Source organism: Piliocolobus tephrosceles, chromosome 7, assembly GCF_002776525.5.
Source record: "Piliocolobus tephrosceles isolate RC106 chromosome 7, ASM277652v3, whole genome shotgun sequence".
NCBI lineage: Eukaryota > Metazoa > Chordata > Mammalia > Primates > Cercopithecidae > Piliocolobus > Piliocolobus tephrosceles.
Window position 1 is genome coordinate 101,653,128 of NC_045440.1, and position 21,154 is coordinate 101,674,281.

The window sequence follows — 21,154 nt, forward strand, 5'->3', positions numbered from 1 at the left end:
TTTATTTATTTATTTATTTATTTATTTATTTATTTATTTATTTATTTATTTTGAGACGGAGTCTTGCTCTGTGACCCAGGCTGGAGTGCAGTGGCCAGATCTCAGCTCACCGCAAGCTCCGCCTGCCTGGTTTACGCCATTCTCCTGCCTCAGCCTCCCGAGTAGCTGGGACTACAGGCGCCCGCCACCTCGCCCGGCTAGTTTTTTGTATTTTTTTTTAGTAGAGACGGGGTTTCACCGTGTTAGCCAGGATGATCTCGATCTCCTGACCTCGTGATCCGCCCGTCTCGGCCTCCCAAAGTGCTGGGATTACAGGCTTGAGCCACCGCGCCCGGCCCACAATATGGTTTTAAAATAGAGTCATTTTCATGTAGAAAAAGAGCTGTAGAAGAAGTAATGTTGTATTTTGTAGAAGAAATTAGAGGACACTATATTAATAGAAATATCTTCTAGGGACAGTGACGACTAGGAGAGTTGTTTTTGTTTTTTGTTTTTTTTCCATAGTAAGTCATAAAATCTTTGTCTCTATAAATCTTCCTGTTCATTTAACTATCTGTGTAATCTTCACAACATCCTAGTTATGTTTCCTTTTTTCTTGCAAATATAGTTTATTTTGCCTTCTATCTTTATCTTTTTTCCCCTTTAATGCTAGAAATTTGTCTATTTTTGGCTTTGTTGATCTTCTCTCTTTTTTATTATGCTCTATATCCTTCCCTCTTTCTTTTAGTTTATTCTACTTTTTATGTTCAGCTTATCGAGCCTTTATTATTTGCTAAAACTAGTATTTTAGACAATAAATTTTCCTGTAAGTGCCATTTGAGCGGCATCCTACAATGTTTAATGCATAACATTTGCTTTTAAGTATTAACTTTTATTATGATTTTTTGGACCAGTGGATTAGTAATTTAGAAGTGTGTTTTAAAATTTTTAAACATAGGCAATTTTGTGAATTCTCTTCTTTAATAAAATATCTAACTGAATTGTATTGTGCTCAGAGGATACAGTCTATATGATACTAATTCACTGAAATGTACTGAGGCTAGCTTAATGGCCTAGCAAGTGGTTGGATTTTATAAATGTTCCTGTGTGCTTGAGAAAAATATGTATTCTCCAGTTGTCAGATACTGTGTTCTGTAAATGTTCACCTCATCACACATACTATAGTTTTCAATTTTTCTGTATTTTTTTCTTATCTGCTTAGAGGGTTAAAGTATTCCACCATCGATGACAGATTTGTCAGTTTCTCCTTGTAGAGCTATCAGTTTTTCTTTCATATGTTTTGAGGATCTTAAATTTAGAATTGTCTTAACCTCCAAATGTACTGAATCTTTTGTCTTCAGGCAGTAACTCTGTTTTTAAATAGAGTTAAAGTGTTTCTTGTATAATATAATGTAAATATAATTACTTAAGTTTTTTGTCAAATGTTTGCTTAGTATATATTTTTCCATTTGTTGACTCTTTCTGTGCCCTGAAGTTTCAGGTGTGTCTCATAAAAAACAGAATATTAACTGTGATTTATTGAATGCCATCTGACAGTTTTTATCTTTCAATGGGAGAGTTTACATTATCTATATTGATGCTGATTATTATGTTGGGATTTTTATTTGTATCTTCTTCTTATGTGCTTTCTACTTGCCCAACTTTGGTTTTTCATTTCTGACATTCTAATTTTCATTTATTTGGAAGTTATGTGTTCCATATCTGTTATTTTAGTGGCTACTCTAGCAATGTTAACATATGTACTTAACAAAAGTCTGAAGTTAATATCTTTTTCTTCTTCAACAATATAAGAAAGTTAGAACATTTTATGTCAAATTATCTGGTCCCGTTATTTATATACTATTATTTTCCTGTGTCTTATTTTTGGCCTATTTTCTCATCACAATTTAGACATCAGTATTATTAATTTAAACATAATATTTGTTTAGACTGACTCATATATTTACCAATGTCTTCCTAGTGATTATTTCTTGGGATACTTTGGGCTGCCTGGATTTCGGACTTGGCATTTTTCAATAATTGTGGAATAATTCTCAGATATTCTCTCTTCAAATATTGCCTCCTCCTTGTTCTGTGTATTACCTCCCTCAAGCTTTAATTAAGCAATTTTTAGACTTTCTGTCTCTATTCTCCACGAATCTTAACCTTTCATTTGTAGTATTTCCTTGTCTCTTTGGATTACATTCTGGATTTCATTGGATCTTTCTTTTAATTCACTATCACTCAAGCTGGGCCTGCTTGAGTTTGTTTTTTCTCATTTGTAGTTCTACATGGTTCCTATTAAAGTCTTGTTCCCTGCTCATATTTTGAAGATGCTTTTTTACTTTTTAAATAATTATTTTATATTTTATATTTGCTAGTCTGTCCATTGCTTCTGCTGTTGTGTGAATTGTGAATTTTGTCTGTGAGTGTCTCATTTCACTTGGAACCTGATCTGTGGAAGAGCTTTGAGTTGAAACTGATTTCATCCCAAGAGATTGTGCTTTTACTTTTGCCTTTGCCTGTCATCTGGCAACACTGTCTACCTGGAGCAAGACTCTCCAGACTGAATTTTTTGTTCATCACATATTTGAGACCCAAACTTCCAAGTGCTGGCTCATGATTGCAAAATCTTGGAGCATTGTTTTTTGGTTTGGGTTTTGTGTTTGTTTGTTTGTTTGTTTTCCTCTTTACCCATTAGTAAGATAAAGACAGTTAAGTTGATAAATTGCCTTGTCTGTTTCTACATGAGCATGAGGAGGACTGTTGCTTTAAAAATATATTTTGAAATATAGATTCATAAAGAATTACAAAAAATATCTGGAGAAGTCCTGTGTGCACTTTACCCAGTTTCTCTCAATAGAAACGTCTTGTATAACTATAGTACAATATCAAGACCAGGAAGTTGACATCAGTGCAATCAATACACAGTTGTATTCAGATTCTGCCAGTTTTACATGCACTTATTTGTGTTAATGTATATAGTGCTCTGTGTAATTTTTTCACATGTAGATTCATGTAACCACCATCACAATCAAGATACAGAACTGTCCTATCACCACAGAGCTCCCTAGAAGTGCTCTTTCTAATTCACCCTTTCACTGCTGGTGACCCGTGGTAATCTCAGCTTTACGTGAATTGTCTTCTATTAAACAGATTGATCATTTGCGTGAACCCTGAGCTTCCTCTCCTCCTGTGCAGTTAACAGAGCAGAAAATCAGTGTCTGCAGGATTTAGCAGAAAACTGTAGAGTAAAAGTCAGCTTTGGCAGGTGCTTATTTATCATGGTTCCTGGTTTCACATTATTTGGAAGACATTCCAGTTTCTGTTATTCTGTTATTGGTGTTGGCTCCAGGATGTGTCTGAAAAAATACTTTAAATTTTTTTTAAAGCAATTTGGTTATTAGAGCTAGGAGTTTCATTCAGAGTTTCTAATATGCCATATTCAGAAATAGGTGATAGTAGGAATGTTAAGGAACATTTATCTGTATCATTTTCTTTGCAGTTCATTCATAGAGAAGTGGATTTGGTTTTATCTTGATACTTGTGCATTTGTGATTAGTTGGTGATTTAAATATGCTGTTCATTCAAAATCATATAAGATAATATACTTCCATAATAGTCATAAAACTTATAAGGTACTTTATGAATAGTTTTTCAATTACACATATATTTTATTTATCTTTATAATAGTCCTTATACCAAAATAACTAAAGCACAGGGAAGTTAAATAATTTCTGCAAGCTCATGATCATTGGAAAGTCTCAGGCTAAAACTCACATAAATCAGCTGCTTATCCTACTTTCCCCAGCTGAGATTTGAAATGTTTTGCAATTAACTTTTAAGTTGGATTTATATCCTCAAATATTATAAATTACTCTGAATTTTTTCAAATCAAATATGTCACATATATGTCAATATATCAAATATATAATTTAATTTTAAAAGCAAGCAATAAGAAAAAATATAGAAGTACTAATCCTGATCCCTAAAAGTTTTTTTTTTTTGTTTTGTTTTGTTTTGAGACAGAGTCTAGCTCTGTCGCCCAGGCTAGAGTGCAGTGGCGTGATCTCGGCTCACTGCAAGCTCCGCCTCCTGGGTTCACGCCATTCTTCTGCCTCAGCCTCCCGAGTAGCTGGGACTACAGGCGCCCGTGACCACGCCCAGCTAATTTTTTGTATTTTTAGTAGAGACGGGGTTTCCCTGTGGTCTTGATCTCCTGACCTCGTGATCCGCCCGCCTCGGCCTCCCAAAGTGCTGGGATTATAGGCGTGAGCCACCGTGCCCGGCCGCCTAAAAGTTTTAAATTTGAAAATTACCATTTTTGGAAGTATCTGGCTATCACTCAAAATAGAAAGTATTTTTACATAGGGAAGAATAACGTGCAGGAAATCATGTTTTTTTCCGACAAATGATGACAGGAGAAATATAGCTTAATTTAAGCCCCCCCCCCAAAAAAAATGGGAAATTTCAAGCCTGAATTCAATGAAAAACTTGGATGAAACTCGGTGTTTTTGTAATTGTAATCTTGTACTTATACAGTTTTTCAATGTGTCAAGGGAAATAGGAAAATGGTTGTTTACATTGGGATTAGGTTGATTTGTCTTTTAATTCAGCACTAATTTTGTTTTCGTTTTTTTTTCCTTCAAAAGTATTCTTAAAGTATTTTAGTTCACCTTAAAAATATGTTTAGGGAGTTTATTTAAAATGTAGAGAGCATTGGCTGTTTTAAAATAAGTAAAAGTAATGTTTATATGGGGAGTAATAATCTAGAGAAATAGGCCATTAACTGCCTCAGATATCTGCTGACGATCAGAATTTATGTGGCCCTGATTCAAAAGCTTAGTGTTTTAAAGACTATGTGCTCTTATTGCTATGTACAGATATGTTCTCCACCTGAGATTTGTAAAGATTTATGTCAGTTCACATCAGTGAATTGAAACAGCATTTACCTATTGCTAGATAGTATAGATAGTTCCTGACTTCAAGAAACGTGTGGCATATTTGGGAGACTGATAAGTCAATGTGGTATTATTGTATTTACAAGTATAGAGAGACCCTAAGAACACAGATTTGGGAATGAGGGAGTTTGGAGGAAGGGTGATCAGGAAAGGCTTCATAAAAAAAGTGATAGCTGAGCTGGGCCTTTTAAGAATTAACAGAATTGGGGGAGTGGAGCAAGATGGCCGAATAGGAACAGCTCCAGTCTACAACTCTCAGCGCGAGCGACACAGAAGACCGGTGATTTCTGCATTTTCAACTGAGGTACTGGGGTTATCTCACCAGGGAGTGCCAGACAATCGGTGCTGGTCAGTTGCTGCAGCCTGACCAGCGAGAGCTGAAGCAGGGCGAGGCATCGCCTCACCTGGGAAGCGCAAGGGGGAAGGGAATCCCTTTTCCTAGCCAGGGGAACTGAGACACACAACACCTGGAAAATCGGGTAACTCCCACCCCAATACTGCGCTTTAAGCAAACGGGCACACCAGGAGATTATATTACACACCTGGCCGGGAAGGTCCCACGGCCACAGAGCCTCCCTGATTGCTAGCACAGCAGTCTGCAATCTAACCGCAAGGCAGCAGCGAGGCTGGGGGAGGGCTCCCACCATTGCTGCGGCTTAAGTAGGTAAACAAAGCCACTGGGAAGCTTGAACTGGGTGGAGCTCACAGCAGCTCAAGGAAACCTGCCTGTCTCTGTAGACTCCACCTCTGGGGACAGGGCACAGCTAAACAACAACAAAAAAAGTAGAAGAAACCTCTGCAGACGGAAACGACTCTGACAGCTTTGAAGAGAGCAATGGATCTCCCCACACGGAGGTTGAGATCTGAGAAGGGGCAGTCTGCCTGCTCAAGTGGGTCCCTGACCCCTGAGTAGCCTAACTGGGAGACATCCCCCACTAGGGGCAGTCCAACACCCCACACCTCACAGGGTGGAGTACACCCCTGAGAGGAAGCTTCCAAAGTAAGAATCAGACAGGTACACTCACTGTTCAGCATTATTCTATCTTCTGCAACCTCTGCTGCTGATACCCAGGCAAACAGGGTCTGGAGTGGACCTCAAGCAATCTCCAACAGACCTGAAGCTGAGGGTCCTGACTATTAGAAGGAAAACTATCAAACAGGAAGGACACCTATACCAAAACCCCATCAGTACGTCACCATCATCAAAGACCAGAGGCAGATAAAACCACAAAGATGGGAAAAAAGCAGGGCAGAAAAGCTAGAAATTCAAAAAATCTCCCCCTGCAAAGGAGCGCAGCTCATCGCCAGCAACGGATCGAAGCTGATCAGAAAATGACTTTGACGAGATGAGAGAAGAAGGCTTCAGTCCATCAAACTTCTCAGAGCTAAAGGAGGAATTACGTACCCAGTGCAAAGAAACTAAAAATCTTGAAAAAAGAGTGGAAGAATTGACAGCTAGAATAATTAATGCAGAAAAGGTCATAAACGAAACGACAGAGATGAAAACCATGACACGAGAAATACGTGACAAATACACAAGCTTCAGTAACCGACTCGATCAACTGGAAGAAAGAGTATCAGCGATGGAGGATCAAATGAATGAAATGAAGCGAGAAGAAAAACCAAAAGAAAAAAGAAGAAAAAGAAATGAACAAAGCCTGCAAGAAGTATGGGATTATGTAAAAAGACCAAATCTACGTCTCATTGGGGTGCCTGAAAGTGAGGGGGAAAATGGAACCAAATTGGAAAACACTCTTCAGGATATCATCCAGGAGAACTTCCCCAACCTAGTAGGGCAGGCCAACATTCAAATTCAGGAAATACAGAGAACGCCACAAAGATACTCCTCCAGAAGAGCAACTCCAAGACACATAATTGCCAGATTCACCAAAGTTGAAATGAAGGAAAAAATGTTAAGGGCAGCCAGAGAGAAAGGTCGTATTACCCTAAAAGGGAAGCCCATCAGACTAACAGCAGATCTCTCGGCAGAAACTCTACAAGCCACAAGAGAGTAGGGGCCAATATTCAACATTCTTAAAGAAAAGAATTTTCAACCCAGAATTTCATATCCAGCCAAACCAAGTTTCATAAGTGAAGGAGAAATAAAATCCCTTAAAGACAAGCAAATGCTTAGAGATTTTGTCACCACCAGGCCTGCCTTACAAGAGACCCTGAAGGAAGCCCTAAACATGGAAAGGAACAACAGGTACCAGCCATTGCAAAAACATGCCAAAATGTAAAGACCATCGAGGCTAGGAAGAAACTGCATCAACTAACGAGCAAAATAACCAGTTAATATCATAATGGCAGGATCAAGTTCACACATAACAATATTAACCTTAAATGTAAATGGACTAAATGCTCCAATTAAAAGACACAGACTGGCAAACTGGATAAAGAGTCAAGACCCATCAGTCTGCTGTCTTCAGGAGACCCATCTCACATGCAGAGACATACATAGGCTCAAAATAAAGGGATGGAGGAAGATCTACCAAGCAAATGGAGAACAAAAAAAAGCAGGGGTTGCAATCCTAGTCTCTGATAAAACAGACTTTAAACCATCAAAGATCAAAAGAGACAAAGAAGGCCATTACATAATGGTAAAGGAATCAATTCAACAGGAAGAGCTAACTATCCTAAATATATATGCACCCAATACAATACAGGAGCACCCAGATTCATAAAGCAAGTCCTTAGAGACTTACAAAGAGACTTAGACTCCCATACAATAATAATGGGAGACTTCAACACTGCACTGTCAACATTAGACAGATCAACGAGACAGAAAGTTAACAAGGATATCCAGGAATTGAACTCATCTCTGCACCAAGCGGACCTAATAGACATCTATAGAACTCTCCACCCCAAATCAACAGAATATACATTTTTCTCAGCACCACATCGCACTTATTCCAAAATTGACCACATAATTGGAAGTAAAGCAGTCCTCAGCAAATGTAAAAGAACAGAAATTATAACAAACTGTCTCTCAGACCACAGTGCAATCAAACGAGAACTCAGGGCTAAAAAACTCAATCAAAACCACTCAACTACATGGAAACTGAACAACCTGCTCCTGAATGACTACTGGGTACATAACGAAATGAAGGCAGAAATAAAGATATTCTTTGAAACCAATGAGAACAAAGATACAACATACCAGAATCTCTGGGACACATTTAAAGCAGTGTGTAGAGTGAAATTTATAGCACTAAATGCCCACAAGAGAAAGCTGGAAAGATCTAAAATTGACACTCTAACATCACAATTAAAAGAACTAGAGAGGCAAGAGCAAACACATTCAAAAGCTAGCAGAAGGCAAGAAATAACTAAGATCAGAACAGAACTGAAGGAGATAGAGACACAAAAAACCCTCCAAAAAATCAATGAATCCAGGAGCTGGTTTTTTCAAAAGATCAACAAAATTGACAGACCGCTAGCAAGACTAATAAAGAAGAAAAGAGAGAAGAATCAAATAGACGCAATAAAAAATGATAAAGGGGATATCACCACCGACCCCACAGAAATACAAAATTCTCTACCATCAGAGAATACTATAAACACCTCTACGCAAATCAACTAGAAAATCTAGAAGAAATGGATAATTTCCTGGACACTTACACTCTTCCAAGACTAAACCAGGAAGAAGTTGAATCCCTAAATAGACCAATAGCAGGCTCTGAAATTGAGGCAATAATTAATAGCCTACCAACCAAAAAAAGTCCAGGACCAGATAGATTCACAGCTAAATTCTACCAGAGGTACAAGGAGGAGCTGGTACCATTCCTTCTGAAACTATTCCAATCAATAGAAAAAGAGGAAATCCTCCCTAACTCATTTTATGAAGTCAACATCATCCTGATACCAAAGCCTGGCAGAGACACAACAATAAGAGAGAATTTTAGACCAATATCCCTGATGAACATCGATGCAAAAATCCTCAATAAAATACTGGCAAAACGGATTCAGCAGCACATCAAAAAGCTTATCCACCATGATCAAGTGGGCTTCATCCCTTGCATGCAAGGCTGGTTCAGCATTCGCAAATCAGTAAACATAATCCAGCATATAAACAGAACCAAAGACAAGAACCACATGATTATCTGAATAGATGCAGAAAAGGCTTTTGACAAAATTCAACAGCCCTTCATGCTAAAAACGCTCAATAAATTTGGTATTGATGGAACGTACCTCAAAATAATAAGAGCTATTTATGACAAACCCACAGCCAATATCATACTGAATGGGCAAAAACTAGAAAAATTCCCTTTGAAAACTGGCACAAGACAGGGATGCCCTCTCTCACCACTCCTATTAAACCTAGTGTTGGAAGGTCTGGCTAGGGCAATCAGGCAAGAGAAAGAAATAAAGAGTATTCAGTTAGGAAAAGAAGACGTCAAATTGTCCCTGTTTGCAGATGACATGATTGTATATTTAGAAAACCCCATTGTCTCAGCCCAAAATCTCCTTAAGCTGATAAGCAACTTCAGCAAAGTCTCAGGATACAAAATTAATGTGCAAAAATCACAAGCATTCTTATACACCAGTAACAGACAAACAGAGAGCCAAATCAGGAATGAACTTCCATTCACAATTGCTTCAAAGAGAATAAAATACCTAGGAATCCAACTTACAAGGGATGTAAAGGACCTCTTCAAGGAAAACTACAAACCACTGCTCAGTGAAATAAAAGAGGATACAAACAAATGGAAGAACATACCATGCTCATGGATAGGAAGAATCAATATCATGAAAATGGCCATACTGCCCAAGGTTATTTATAGATTCAATGCCATCCCCATCAAGCTACCAATGAGTTTCCTCACAGAATTGGAAAAAACTGCTTTAAAGTTCATATGGAACCAAAAAAGAGCCCGCATTGCCAAGACAATCCTAAGTCAAAAGAACAAAGCTGGAGGCATCACGCTACCTGACTTCAAACTATACTACAAGGCTACAGTAACCAAAACAGCATGGTACTGGTACCAAAACAGAGATATAGACCAATGGAACAGAACAGAGTCCTCAGAAATAATACTACACATCCACTGCCATCTGATCTTTGACAAACCTGAGAGAAACAAGAAATGGGGAAAGGATTCCCTATTTAATAAATGGTGCTGGGAAAATTGGCTAGCTGTAAGTAGAAAGCTGAAACTGGATCCTTTCCTTACTCCTTATATGAAAATTAATTCAAGATGGATTAGAGACTTAAATGTTAGACCTAATACCATAAAAACCCTAGAAGAAAACCTAGGTAGTACCATTCAGGACATAGGCATGGGCAAGGACTTCATGTCTAAAACACCAAAAGCAACAGCAACAAAAGCCAAAATTGACCAATGGGATCTCATTAAACTAAAGAGCTTCTGCACAGCAAAAGAAACTACCATCAGAGTGAACAGGCAACCTACAGAATGGGAGAACATTTTTGCAATCTACTCATCTGACAAAGTGCTGATATCCAGAACCTACAAAGAACTCAAACAAATTTACAAGAAAAAAACAAACAACCCCATCAAAAAGTGGGCAAAGGATTTGAACAGACATTTCTCAAAAGAAGACATTCATACAGCCAACAGACACATGAAAAAATGCTCATCATCGCTCGCCATCAGAGAAATGCAAATCAAAACCACAATGAGATACCATCTCACACCAGTTAGAATGGCAATCATTAAAAAGTCAGGAAACAACAGGTGCTGGAGAGGATGTGGAGAAATAGGAACACTTTTACACTGTTGATGAGATTGTAAACTAGTTCAACTATTATGGAAAACAGTATGGCAATTCCTCAAGGATCTAGAACTAGATGTACCATATGACCCAGCCATCCCACTACTGGGTATATACCCAAAGGATTATAAATCATGCTGCTTTAAAGACACATGCACACGTATGTTTATTACGGCACTATTCACAGTAGCAAAGACTTGGAATCAACGCAAATGTCCATCAGTGACAGACTGGATTAAGAAAATGTGGCACATATACACCATGGAATACTATGCAGCCATAAAAAAGGATGAGTTTGCGTCCTTTGTAGGGACATGGATGCAGCTGGAAACCATCATTCTTAGCAAACTATCACAAGAAGAGAAAACCAAACACCGCATGTTCTCACTCATAGGTGGGAACTGAACAATGAGCTCACTTGGACTCGGGAAGGGGAACATCACACACCGGGGCCTATCATGGGGAGGGGGGAGGGGGGAGGGATTGCATTGGGAGTTATACCTGATATAAATGACGAGTTGATGGGTGCAGCACACCAACATGGCACAAGTATACATATGTAACAAACCTGCACGTTATGCACATGTACCCTAGAACTTAAAGTATAATTATAAAAAAAAAAAGAATTAACAGAATTACACCAATATTTAAATGAAACTAGAACATTCTTCTACAGAGAGACTCTCAAAATGCCTCTCCTTCCAACCCCCACTGTCATTCATTCCTTTTCTCTTTAAGGCAAATTGAAAGGATTAATGGCTCACTTATGAGCCCTGTTTCTAATGCAGTTCTTGAGTTTGTGTAAAATTTTAGGTCACCATTCCTGCAATTTTTCTAAGTTAAAAAGGAGAAAAAACAGATCCAGCTCCTACCTCAGGAATCATGAGAATTATCCTCATTTTCTCTGACTCCTGCTATGGCTTGTTGATCAGTGGCTATTCCCCTTTCCCCTGTTCATAACTCCCTGTGACGTCTCAGTACCTGAGCTGCTTGCTTATTCCACTCATGTCTGCTCCTTGCTTCTCTCTTCACTTGAATTAATTAATGTCAGCCCTCACCTTGCCTGGCCCAGTCTTGAGCAGCTGGCCCAGACACCTGCTCTCTTGAGTCTGAGTAGTCATTCACTGTCCATCATCATTTAACCAGCCTCTGGGAGTGCTTATTCTGACCCCCACACCTTCTTAGTCAACGAAAGCATAAACCGAATCAGATTTCGCCTTTTTCTGTACTTTTCACACTAGGACCCAACACTCCCCCCATCACCTCCGAATAATAAGTTTAATTAGCGTTCAACTGATGTAATTAACTTAATTGTATTTTTTCTAATGTCTGTAATTGAAACTTTTAAAAATATTTCTACTAGTAAGGCTATTTTTATTCTCTTTGTTATTTCAGCTTTTCTGCTGATAAAAACTTTTATGGGGACCAAATACTATTTTTCTTTTGATCATCTACTTTAAAACTTTTCTGAACCAACAAAACTTAACATAAGAAAAAGGTCCCAAATTCAGGCACACTGAAGTTTTCTCTGGCTCTCAAACTTTGTGCTTCCCACCCTACCTTACTGCCTTTCTATTTTACTCTAAAACCTTCATGAAAATCTTTATCTATTTACTTCCTTTGATTTAGCTTTACAGATTATTTTATTCATTTACTTAGCAGTGGACCCAGTAGGATCAACGTTGTATGTTCCAATTGTATATGAGGCAGTAAACCTCACTGTTATTCTACATCAGAAACCTTGTCATTTCTCAACAACTACATTTGGGTTATATAAAGAATGAAGAGCAAGGGTTGAGGGGGTGAAATAGATTAAGAAGGCTCCATTACCTTTCCTAACAAGAAATCAAAGTTCAGAGGAAAGTAGATGATTAGCAAGGGAAAGAGTTTTGAGTAAACAAACAAACAATCCCTGTATTTGTGTTGTAGTTTTGTCCCATACTGGTTTTGTAACTTTAGCTGTCTTTCAAACTCTCTGAATTATTTTTTCATTGGTAAAAATGGACATAAAATAGAACCTCAGAGCATCTCAGGGATTGAAATCATGTATGTGAAAGTACTTAGAAAAAGAGTAACATGCCAGGAATAACGTAAGAAGTCATTCTAGTGTAGATTACTCTAAGTGATAAGTTTTGGATATGTTTTCAAGTCATAATATGAGCTAACTTTCTGAAACCTTTTTCATAGATGTGCCCCAGTTTATTCAGCAGTAATCCACAGTGAAAAAAAAGGTATTGACAATATGTTAGTGAACAAAATAAACATGGAATGGTTATTTTATCTGTTTTCTTGTTTTTGTTTTTGTTTTTTTCACTGCCTTTACAGGAGAGCCTTGAACTTAGGAATTCTTCGAGATCCTGGATCAGAAATCGAAGACAGACAATACCAAATAGACCTGCAGTCTATCAATATAGGTACTGCACAGTGGGATCAACTAAAACCAGAGAAGGAAAGTGTCTCAGGAGGGGTGCTAACAGAGACTGAAAGGAATTCTCAAAATCCAGCCCTAGAGTGGAATATGGCCAGCAGGTAGGAAATGATTGAGAAATTTTCTACTCTTTCTAATACTTCATTGCCAGAACAGTTGGTGATATAATCTTTAGCATGTCCAACCAACCTAAGTATTTTGGTATTGCTTCTGCTTTTCATTACAAACATAAAAAATATTTTGTAATTGTAGCTGATGATTTTGCATGGAAACCTGCTGGTCCTACCAGTGTCACACTGAAATTATTACAAATTTAGGATTATGTTAACATAAAAAAAAGCTTACTATTTGTTGAAAGAATCTACTTCAGGCTAAAGGGTACACATTTTCTCTTAAAATGTGTTGTATTTGGGGTCAATTGTTTGGTTGAAGTTTAGCCTCTCCTTTTTGCTTATAATAACAAGAAAAAATTAATGAATACTCTGCAAAGTTATGTTTAAGTTAGAGTGTGGGGGAAAAACAAGAGGGTTTTGGCTCTAGGGTTTTTTCCATCCACTTTAAATAAAAGTAACTTTGTTCATAGATAATTTTTTAAATTTATTTTTATTTCAACAGTTTTTGGGGTACAGGTAGTTTTGGGGTACATGGATAAGTTATTTAGGGGTGATTTCTGGGATTTTGGTACACCCATCACCTGAGTAGTATACACTCAGCCCAATAGGTAGTCTTTTATCCCTCACTCCCCTTCCTCACCACCCCCACCCCCGAATCCCCAAAGTCTATTATATCATTCTTACGACTTTGCATTCTCATAGCTTAGCTCCTACTTATAAGTGAGAATATATGATACTTGGTTTTCCATTCCTGAGTTACCTCTCTTAGAATAATGGCCACCAGTTCCATCCAAGTTGCTGCAAAAGACATTATTTCATTCCTTTTTATGGCTGAGTAGTAGACCATGGTGTATATATACCACATTTTCTTTATCCACTCATTGGTTGATGGGCACTTAGATAGTTTACATCTCTTTGCAGTTGCAAATTGTGCTGCTATAAACATGTGTGTGCATGTGTCTTTTTCATATAATGATTTCTTTTCCTTTGGTTTTCTGTTCTTGCAATAGTTTGCTGAGAATGATGGTTTCCAGCTTCTTCCATGTCCCTACAAAGGACATGAACTCATCCTTTTTTATGGCTGCATAGTATTCCATGGTGTGTATGTGCCACATTTTCTTAATCCAGTCTGTCACTGATGGACATTTGGGTTGGTTCTGAGTCTTTGTGATTGTGGATAGTGTCGCAGTAAACATACGAGGGCATGTGTCTTTATAGCAGCATGATTTATAATCCTTTGGGTATGTACCCAGTAATGGGATGGCTGGGACAAATGGTATTTCTAGTTCTAGATCCTTGAGGAATCGCCACACTGTCTTCCACAATGGTTGAACTAGTTTACACTCCCACCCATAGTGTAAAAGTGTTCCTATTTCTCCACATCCTCTCCAGCACCTGTTGTTTCCTGACTTTTTAATGATTGCCATTCTAACTGGTGTGAGATGGTATCTCATTGTGGTTTTGATTTGCATTTATCTGATGGTCAGTGATGATGAGCATTTTTTCATGTGTCTGTTGACTGCATAAATGTCTTCTTTTGAGAAGTGTCTGTTCATATCCTTTGCCCACTTTTTGATAGAGTTATTTGATTTTTTCTTGTAAATTTGTTTCTGTTCTTTGTACATCTGGATATTAGCCCTTTGTCAGATGGGTAGATTGCAAAAATTTTCTTCCATTCTGTAGGTTGCCTGTTCTCTCTGATGGTAGTTTCTTTTGCTGTGCAGAAGCTCTTTAGCTTAATTAGATCCCATTTGTCAATGTTGGCTTGTTTTGCCATTGCTTTTGGTGTTTTAGACATGAAGTCCTTGCCCATGCCTATGTCCTGAATGGTACTGCCTAGGTTTTCTTCTAGGGATTTTATGGTTTTAGGTCTAACATATAAGTCTTTAATACATCTTGAATTAATCTTTGTATAAGGTATAAGGAAGGGATCCAGTTTGAGCTTTCTACAGTTTTCCCAACACCATTTATTAAATAGGGAATCCTTTCTCCATTTCTTGTTTTTGTCAGGTTTGTCAAAGATCAGATGGTTTTAGATGTGTGGTGTTATTTCTGAGGGCTCTGTTCTGTTCCATTGGTCTATATCTCTGTTTTGGTACCAGTAGCATGCTGTTTTGGTTACTGTAGCCTTGTAGTATAGTTTGAAGACAGGTAGCGTGATGCCTCCAGCTTTTTTCTTTTTGCTTAAGATTGTCTTGGCATTGTGGGCTCTCTTTTGGTTCCATATGAACTTTAAAGTAGTTTTTTCCAATTCTGTGAAGAAAGTCATTGGTAACTTGATGGGGATGGCATTGAATCTATAAATTACTTTGGGCAGTATGGCCATTTTCACAATAGTGATTCTTCCTATCCATGAGCATGGAATGTTCTTTCATTTGTTCGTGTCCTCTTTTATTTCGTTGAACAGTGGTTTGTAGTTCTCTTTGAAGATGTCCTTCACATCCCTTCTAAGTTGGATTCCTAGGTATTTTATTCTCTTTGTAGCAATTGTGAATGGGAATTAACTCATGATTTGGCTCTCTGTTATTGGTGTATAGGAATGCTTGTGATTTTTGCACATTGATTTTGTATCCTGAGACTTTTGCTGAAGTTGCTTATCAGCTTAAGGAGATTTTGGGCTGAGATGATGGGGTTTTCTAAATATGCAATCATGGTAGACATCATGTTTTCTAGGAAACCTTCCCTGAGCCTGTCACAAGACCAAGTTAAGTTCCATTTGTGTGTGCTCTTATCACATCACTTAACATATTTTATTCTAATTACTTATATAACTACCTCTGGGTCCGGAGGACAGAGATCATTGCCATCATGTTCATTGATTTATCCCTAGAACATAGCACTGCCATGTATAAAATGTATTATTTTAGTCCTTCACTGACAAGTGATTGAATGTGCCCCTGAGAAGGGGTATAAATTTGGGTGAAGAAGCACACACAGCCAGCCAAGGTAAATTTCAAGAGAGGAATGTAATTATGCAATCATCAGCAGGCAACTTACATGGCAGCTGGGAAGTGAATATTTTCATCATAAAGGAGGATCTTGGCACACCACAGCATCAACTACACTAATCATAAACTCCAAATAACACATGATAGTAGCCAGCTTCAAGTCTTTCTATTCTTTGTCTTTACACAGTTTTCAGATTTAAGAGGTGCGAGCTTATAAAAGTCACAAGTTATTGAGTCTTAAAAATCACAAATTCTGTCATAACAAAGAACATGAGCCTTATTTTCCTAGGAAATTTTATGGCCACCTAGCCTTAGTGGTATCTCTCCTATTTGTTCTTTAATTTATTTAACTTATGGCTTGTGTATGTGTTTTAGTAATTTTTGGAGATAAATTCACATAACATAAAATTAACCATTTAAGGTGAACTTTTAGTGGCATTTAGTGCATTTACAATATTGAGCAACTACCACCTCTGTCTAGTTCCAAAACATTTTCTTCACCCCAAAGTAAAACCCCGTGCCTGGTAGCCACTTTGTCTCTATCCTTCTCCCTCCTTCCAGCCCCTAGCAGCCACCAATTTGACTCTAAATTCACCAATCTGGATTTATCCTGTCTGTATGAATTTATGTATTCTGGATATTTTATATAAATAGAATCATATTATATGTGACCTTTTATATCTGGCCTCTTTCAGTTAGCATACTGTTTTGTATATTCATCCAAACTGTAGCATATATCAGTACTTCATTCTCTTTATAGCCAAATAATATTCCACTGTGTGTATATAAGTGATCACTGATTTATAATGGGTCAACTTAAGATTTTTCAACTTTATGATGATGCAAAAATAATAGTGCAATCAGTAGAAACTGTACTTTGCGTACCTGTATAGCCCTTCTGGTTTTCACTTTCAGTACGGTATTCAATAATTACATGAGATAGTCAGTGTTTTAGTACAAGCTAGGCTTTGTGGTAGATGATTTTGCCCAACTGAGGCCAATGTAGTGTTCTGAGCACATTTTAGATAGGCTAGGCTAAGCTATGATGTTTGATTGGTTAAGTGTATTAAATACATTCTCAACTTATGATACATTCAACTTACAATGAGTTTATCAGGATATAACCCCATTATGAGTTGAGGATCATCTGTACACTACAATTTGTCTATCCATTTATCCATTGATGGACATTTGAGCTGTTTCTGCTTTTTGGCTACTGTGTATAATGTTGCTATAGATATTGCTGTACAAGTACCTGTTTGAGTACCTGTTTTCACATATTTGGGTATACACCTAGTAGTAGAATTACAGGGTCATATGGCAATTTTATGTTCAACTTTTTGAGAAACTGCCAAATTATTTCAAACATAAAATGGCTGTACCATTTTATATTCCCACCAGCAATGTTTGAGGGTTCGTTTCTCAACATTCTTACTAATACTTACTTTTCTTTGCTTTTTTATTTGTTTCGTAAGCTAACACATCATTCTACTGGGTGTGAGGTGGTACATCCTGTGGTTTTCACTTACATCGCTGTAATCATTAATGACCTCAAGTAGCTTTTTGTGTGCTTGTTGTCTGTGTATTTTCTTTGGAGAAAAGCTTGTCTTTTGCCCCCCCTACCCCCACCCCCACCCCATGCTTTTTTGAGACAGAGACTTGTTCTGTCACCCAGGTTAGAGTGCAGTGGCATGATCTCAGCCCATTGTAACCTCTGCCTCTTGGATTCAATCCATTCTCCTGCCTCAGCCTCCCAAGTACCTGGGATGACATGCACCTGCCACTGTGCCCTACTAATTATTGTGTTTTTAGTAGAGGTGGGTTTCATCAGGTTGGCCAGGCTGGCCTCGAACTTCTAACCTCAAGTGATCCAGCAGCCTTGGCCTCCCAATGTGCTGGGATTACCAGTGTGACCCACTGCACCCGGCCTTTTGGCTATTTTTTAATCGAGTTCCTTGACTTCTTGTTGATGAGTTGTAAGAGTTCTTCATTTATTCCAGATGCTGTACCCTTATCAGATATATGATTTAGAAAATTTTTTTTATAATGGAAATTTTTTGTTGATGGTATTATGTCTGGAATTGGTGGGTTCCTGGTCTCGCTGACTTCAAGAATGAAGCTGCAGAACCTCATGGTGAGTGTTACAGTTCTTAAAGATGGTGTGTCTGGAGTTTATTCCTTCTTCCCGGCGGGTTCATGGTCTCGCTGGCTTCAGGAGTGAAGCTGCAGACGTTCCCAGTGAGTGTTACAGCTTATAAAGGCAGCATGGGCTCAAACAGCGAGCAGGAGCAAGATTTATTGCAAAGAGGGAAAGAACAAAGCTTCCACAGTGTCAAAGGGCACCCTAGCAGGTTGCTGCTGGCAGGCACCGGTAGCCCGTTTTTATTTCCTTATCTGGCCCCACCCACATCCCACTGATTGGGCCATTTTACAGAGAGCTGATTGGTCTACTTTACAGAGAGCTGATTGGACTGTTTTGACAGGGTGCTGATTGGTGCATTTACAATCCTCTAGCTAAACAGAAAAGTTATCCAAGTCCCCATTAGGTTAGCTAGATACAGAGTACAGATTGGTGTATTTACAAACCCTGAGCTAGACACAGCATGCTGATTGGTGCGTTTACAATCCCTTAGCTAGACTTTAAAGCTTCTCCAAGTCCCCACTAGGTTAGCTAGATACTAAGTAATCAGAGTACTGATTGGTGTACTTGCAAACCCTGGGCTAGAGTGCTGATTGGTGTGTCTACAATCCCTCAGTCTGACATAAAAGCTCTCCAAGTCCCCACCAGACTCAGGAGCCCAGCCAGCTTCAGCCAGTGGATCTCGCCCCCGGGGGGCATGGCGGAGCTGCCCACCAGTCCAGCCGCATGCATCCGCACTCCTCAGCCCCTGGGCAGTCCATGGGACCAAGCGCCACGGAGCAGGGGCGGCGCTCGTCAGGGAGGCTCCGGCTGCGCGGGAGCCCACTGCCATGGGGGGGAGTTCAGGCATGGTGGGCTGCAGGCCCCGAACCCTGCCCCATGGGGAGGCAGCTGAGGCCCAGGCGAGAACTTGAGCGCAGCCCCCGCGCGCCGGCACTGCCGGGGAACAGGCGCACCCACCGCAGTTGCTGGCCCGGGTGTTAAGCCCCTCACTGCCCTGGGCCAGCAGCGCCGGCCGCTGGCTGCAAGTGTGGGGCCGCCAGGCCAGTGCCTGCCGGAACTCGTGCTGGCCTGGATGCGGGCCACTGCGCAGCACCAGTTCCCGAGGACACCTCTCCCTCCACACCTCCCCACAAGCAGAGGGAGCCGACTCTGGCCTCAGCCAACCCGGAGAGGGGCTCCTACAGTGCAGTGGCGGGCTGAAGGGCTCCTCAAGCGCTGCCACAGTGGATGCCAAGGCTGAAGAGGTGCCGAGAGCCAGGGCTGCTAGCACGTTGTCACCTCTCAGTATGAGATAAAGGTCCAACTTCATTTTTTAACATATGGGTTTCCGGTTCTGTCATCATTTACTGAAGATACTAGGCTTTCCCCATTGAATGATCCTGTCACCCTCATCAAAAATTTACAAAGACTTTTGATGGCTGTGTGTGGTCAAAAATTAACAGACTTTCGATGGCTCATACTTGTAATCCCAACACTTTGAGAGGCCAAAGCGGGAGGATTGCTTGAAACCAGGAGTTTAAGACCAGCCTAGGCAACATAGTGAGACCTTGTCTCAACAACAAAATTTTTTTAGTTAGCAGGGCATGGTGGCATGCACCTATGGCCCTAGCTTATCTTGAGGCTGAAGCAGGAGGATCACTTAAGCCCAGGAGTTCAAGGCTGCATTGAGCTATGATCATGTCACTTCACCTCCATCCTCATCAACAGAACAAAACCCTGTCTCAGATAAATAAATAAGTAATAAAAAATAAAGACTTTTGAATGTCTAGTGTATGCCATTGAAGGTCTTTTCCACTGGAGAAACAAAATGAAATAATTTCTAATATTATTCTACTATATGTCCTGTAAGAAGTTCAGCATCCAGTCAAAGAAACAGACTTGCTATTTAACTATTATAGTGTGGAGAATGCTATAATAGACAAATATAGCATACTTAGGCTTACAGAAGAAACAAATCCAAATCAAAATAAATATATGCCACATACATAGGAGATCTTAGGCACAGGCACGTAAGCAAAAAGATAAATTAATGCAAAGTTGACATAGGTACAAAATAGTCATTCATTTCTCTTTTTAAAAGAAAAAAAAAAAAGAAATGAATGATTGACTCTATGGGCGGGGTTTCAGAGAAGGTTTCAGAGAGTGCATGGCTTCTGAACTTGTTTCCACAGAGTTTGGGTGCCTGCAGAGTAGTGGGAGCATTCTGAACAGGGAAGCAGTAGATCCAGAGGCCAGAAGTATGAATGTGTGGCATGTTTTACCCGGCACATAATGTCATGCTTGGCACATAACAGATACCAAATAAAGGCTAAATTAATTAATGACAGAGTGATGATTAAGTAGAGCCAACTAATCAAGAGACTGAATGTGAATGTTTATGAGAGATATTCATTCAATTAAAAACATAAAATTTTAGATCTGTTGTAGCATAGTTCTGATGATTAATCTTGACAGACATATAAATAGGACCTTAATATAATTCTGTTTCTGAATAGGTATTGTAGATGAAATTCCAAAGATACAGTGAGAAATAATGTGTTTACTTCCCTGACCAATATTAAACGGCAACCTTTAATGATGATTTTCATTCATTCCTCTGGGTACATTACTCAAATTTTGTCTGTAATTGTGATGTGCTTCTATGTGTATGTTGCAGGGAGTGGGGAGTAGGGAAGTTAAGTATAGAGAATCATCAGATTTTAAAACTTGAAGATCTTCTGTTCCTAAAACTTTGATTTTTTTTCATCCAAAGGAATATATCACAGTTTAATTAAGGCAGCAGAACCAATAGAGTATTACAGAATAAGAGATTCATTTTAGGTATAAAATCTTACCCAGTTGTGGAA

At 39.0% G+C, this 21,154-nt stretch overlaps 1 protein-coding gene across 1 annotated transcript in view; it reads left to right on the forward strand.

The window, feature by feature from the left end:
* LOC111520902 (vacuolar protein sorting-associated protein 13B) overlaps positions 1-21,154 on the forward strand; it is an 883,038-nt gene that overhangs the window by 552,334 nt on the left and 309,550 nt on the right. Inside the window, exon 31 of the mRNA XM_026454936.2 lies at positions 13,002-13,205. Coding sequence (XP_026310721.1) covers positions 13,002-13,205 — 204 coding nt within the window. The remainder of the gene's footprint in view (positions 1-13,001; positions 13,206-21,154) is intronic.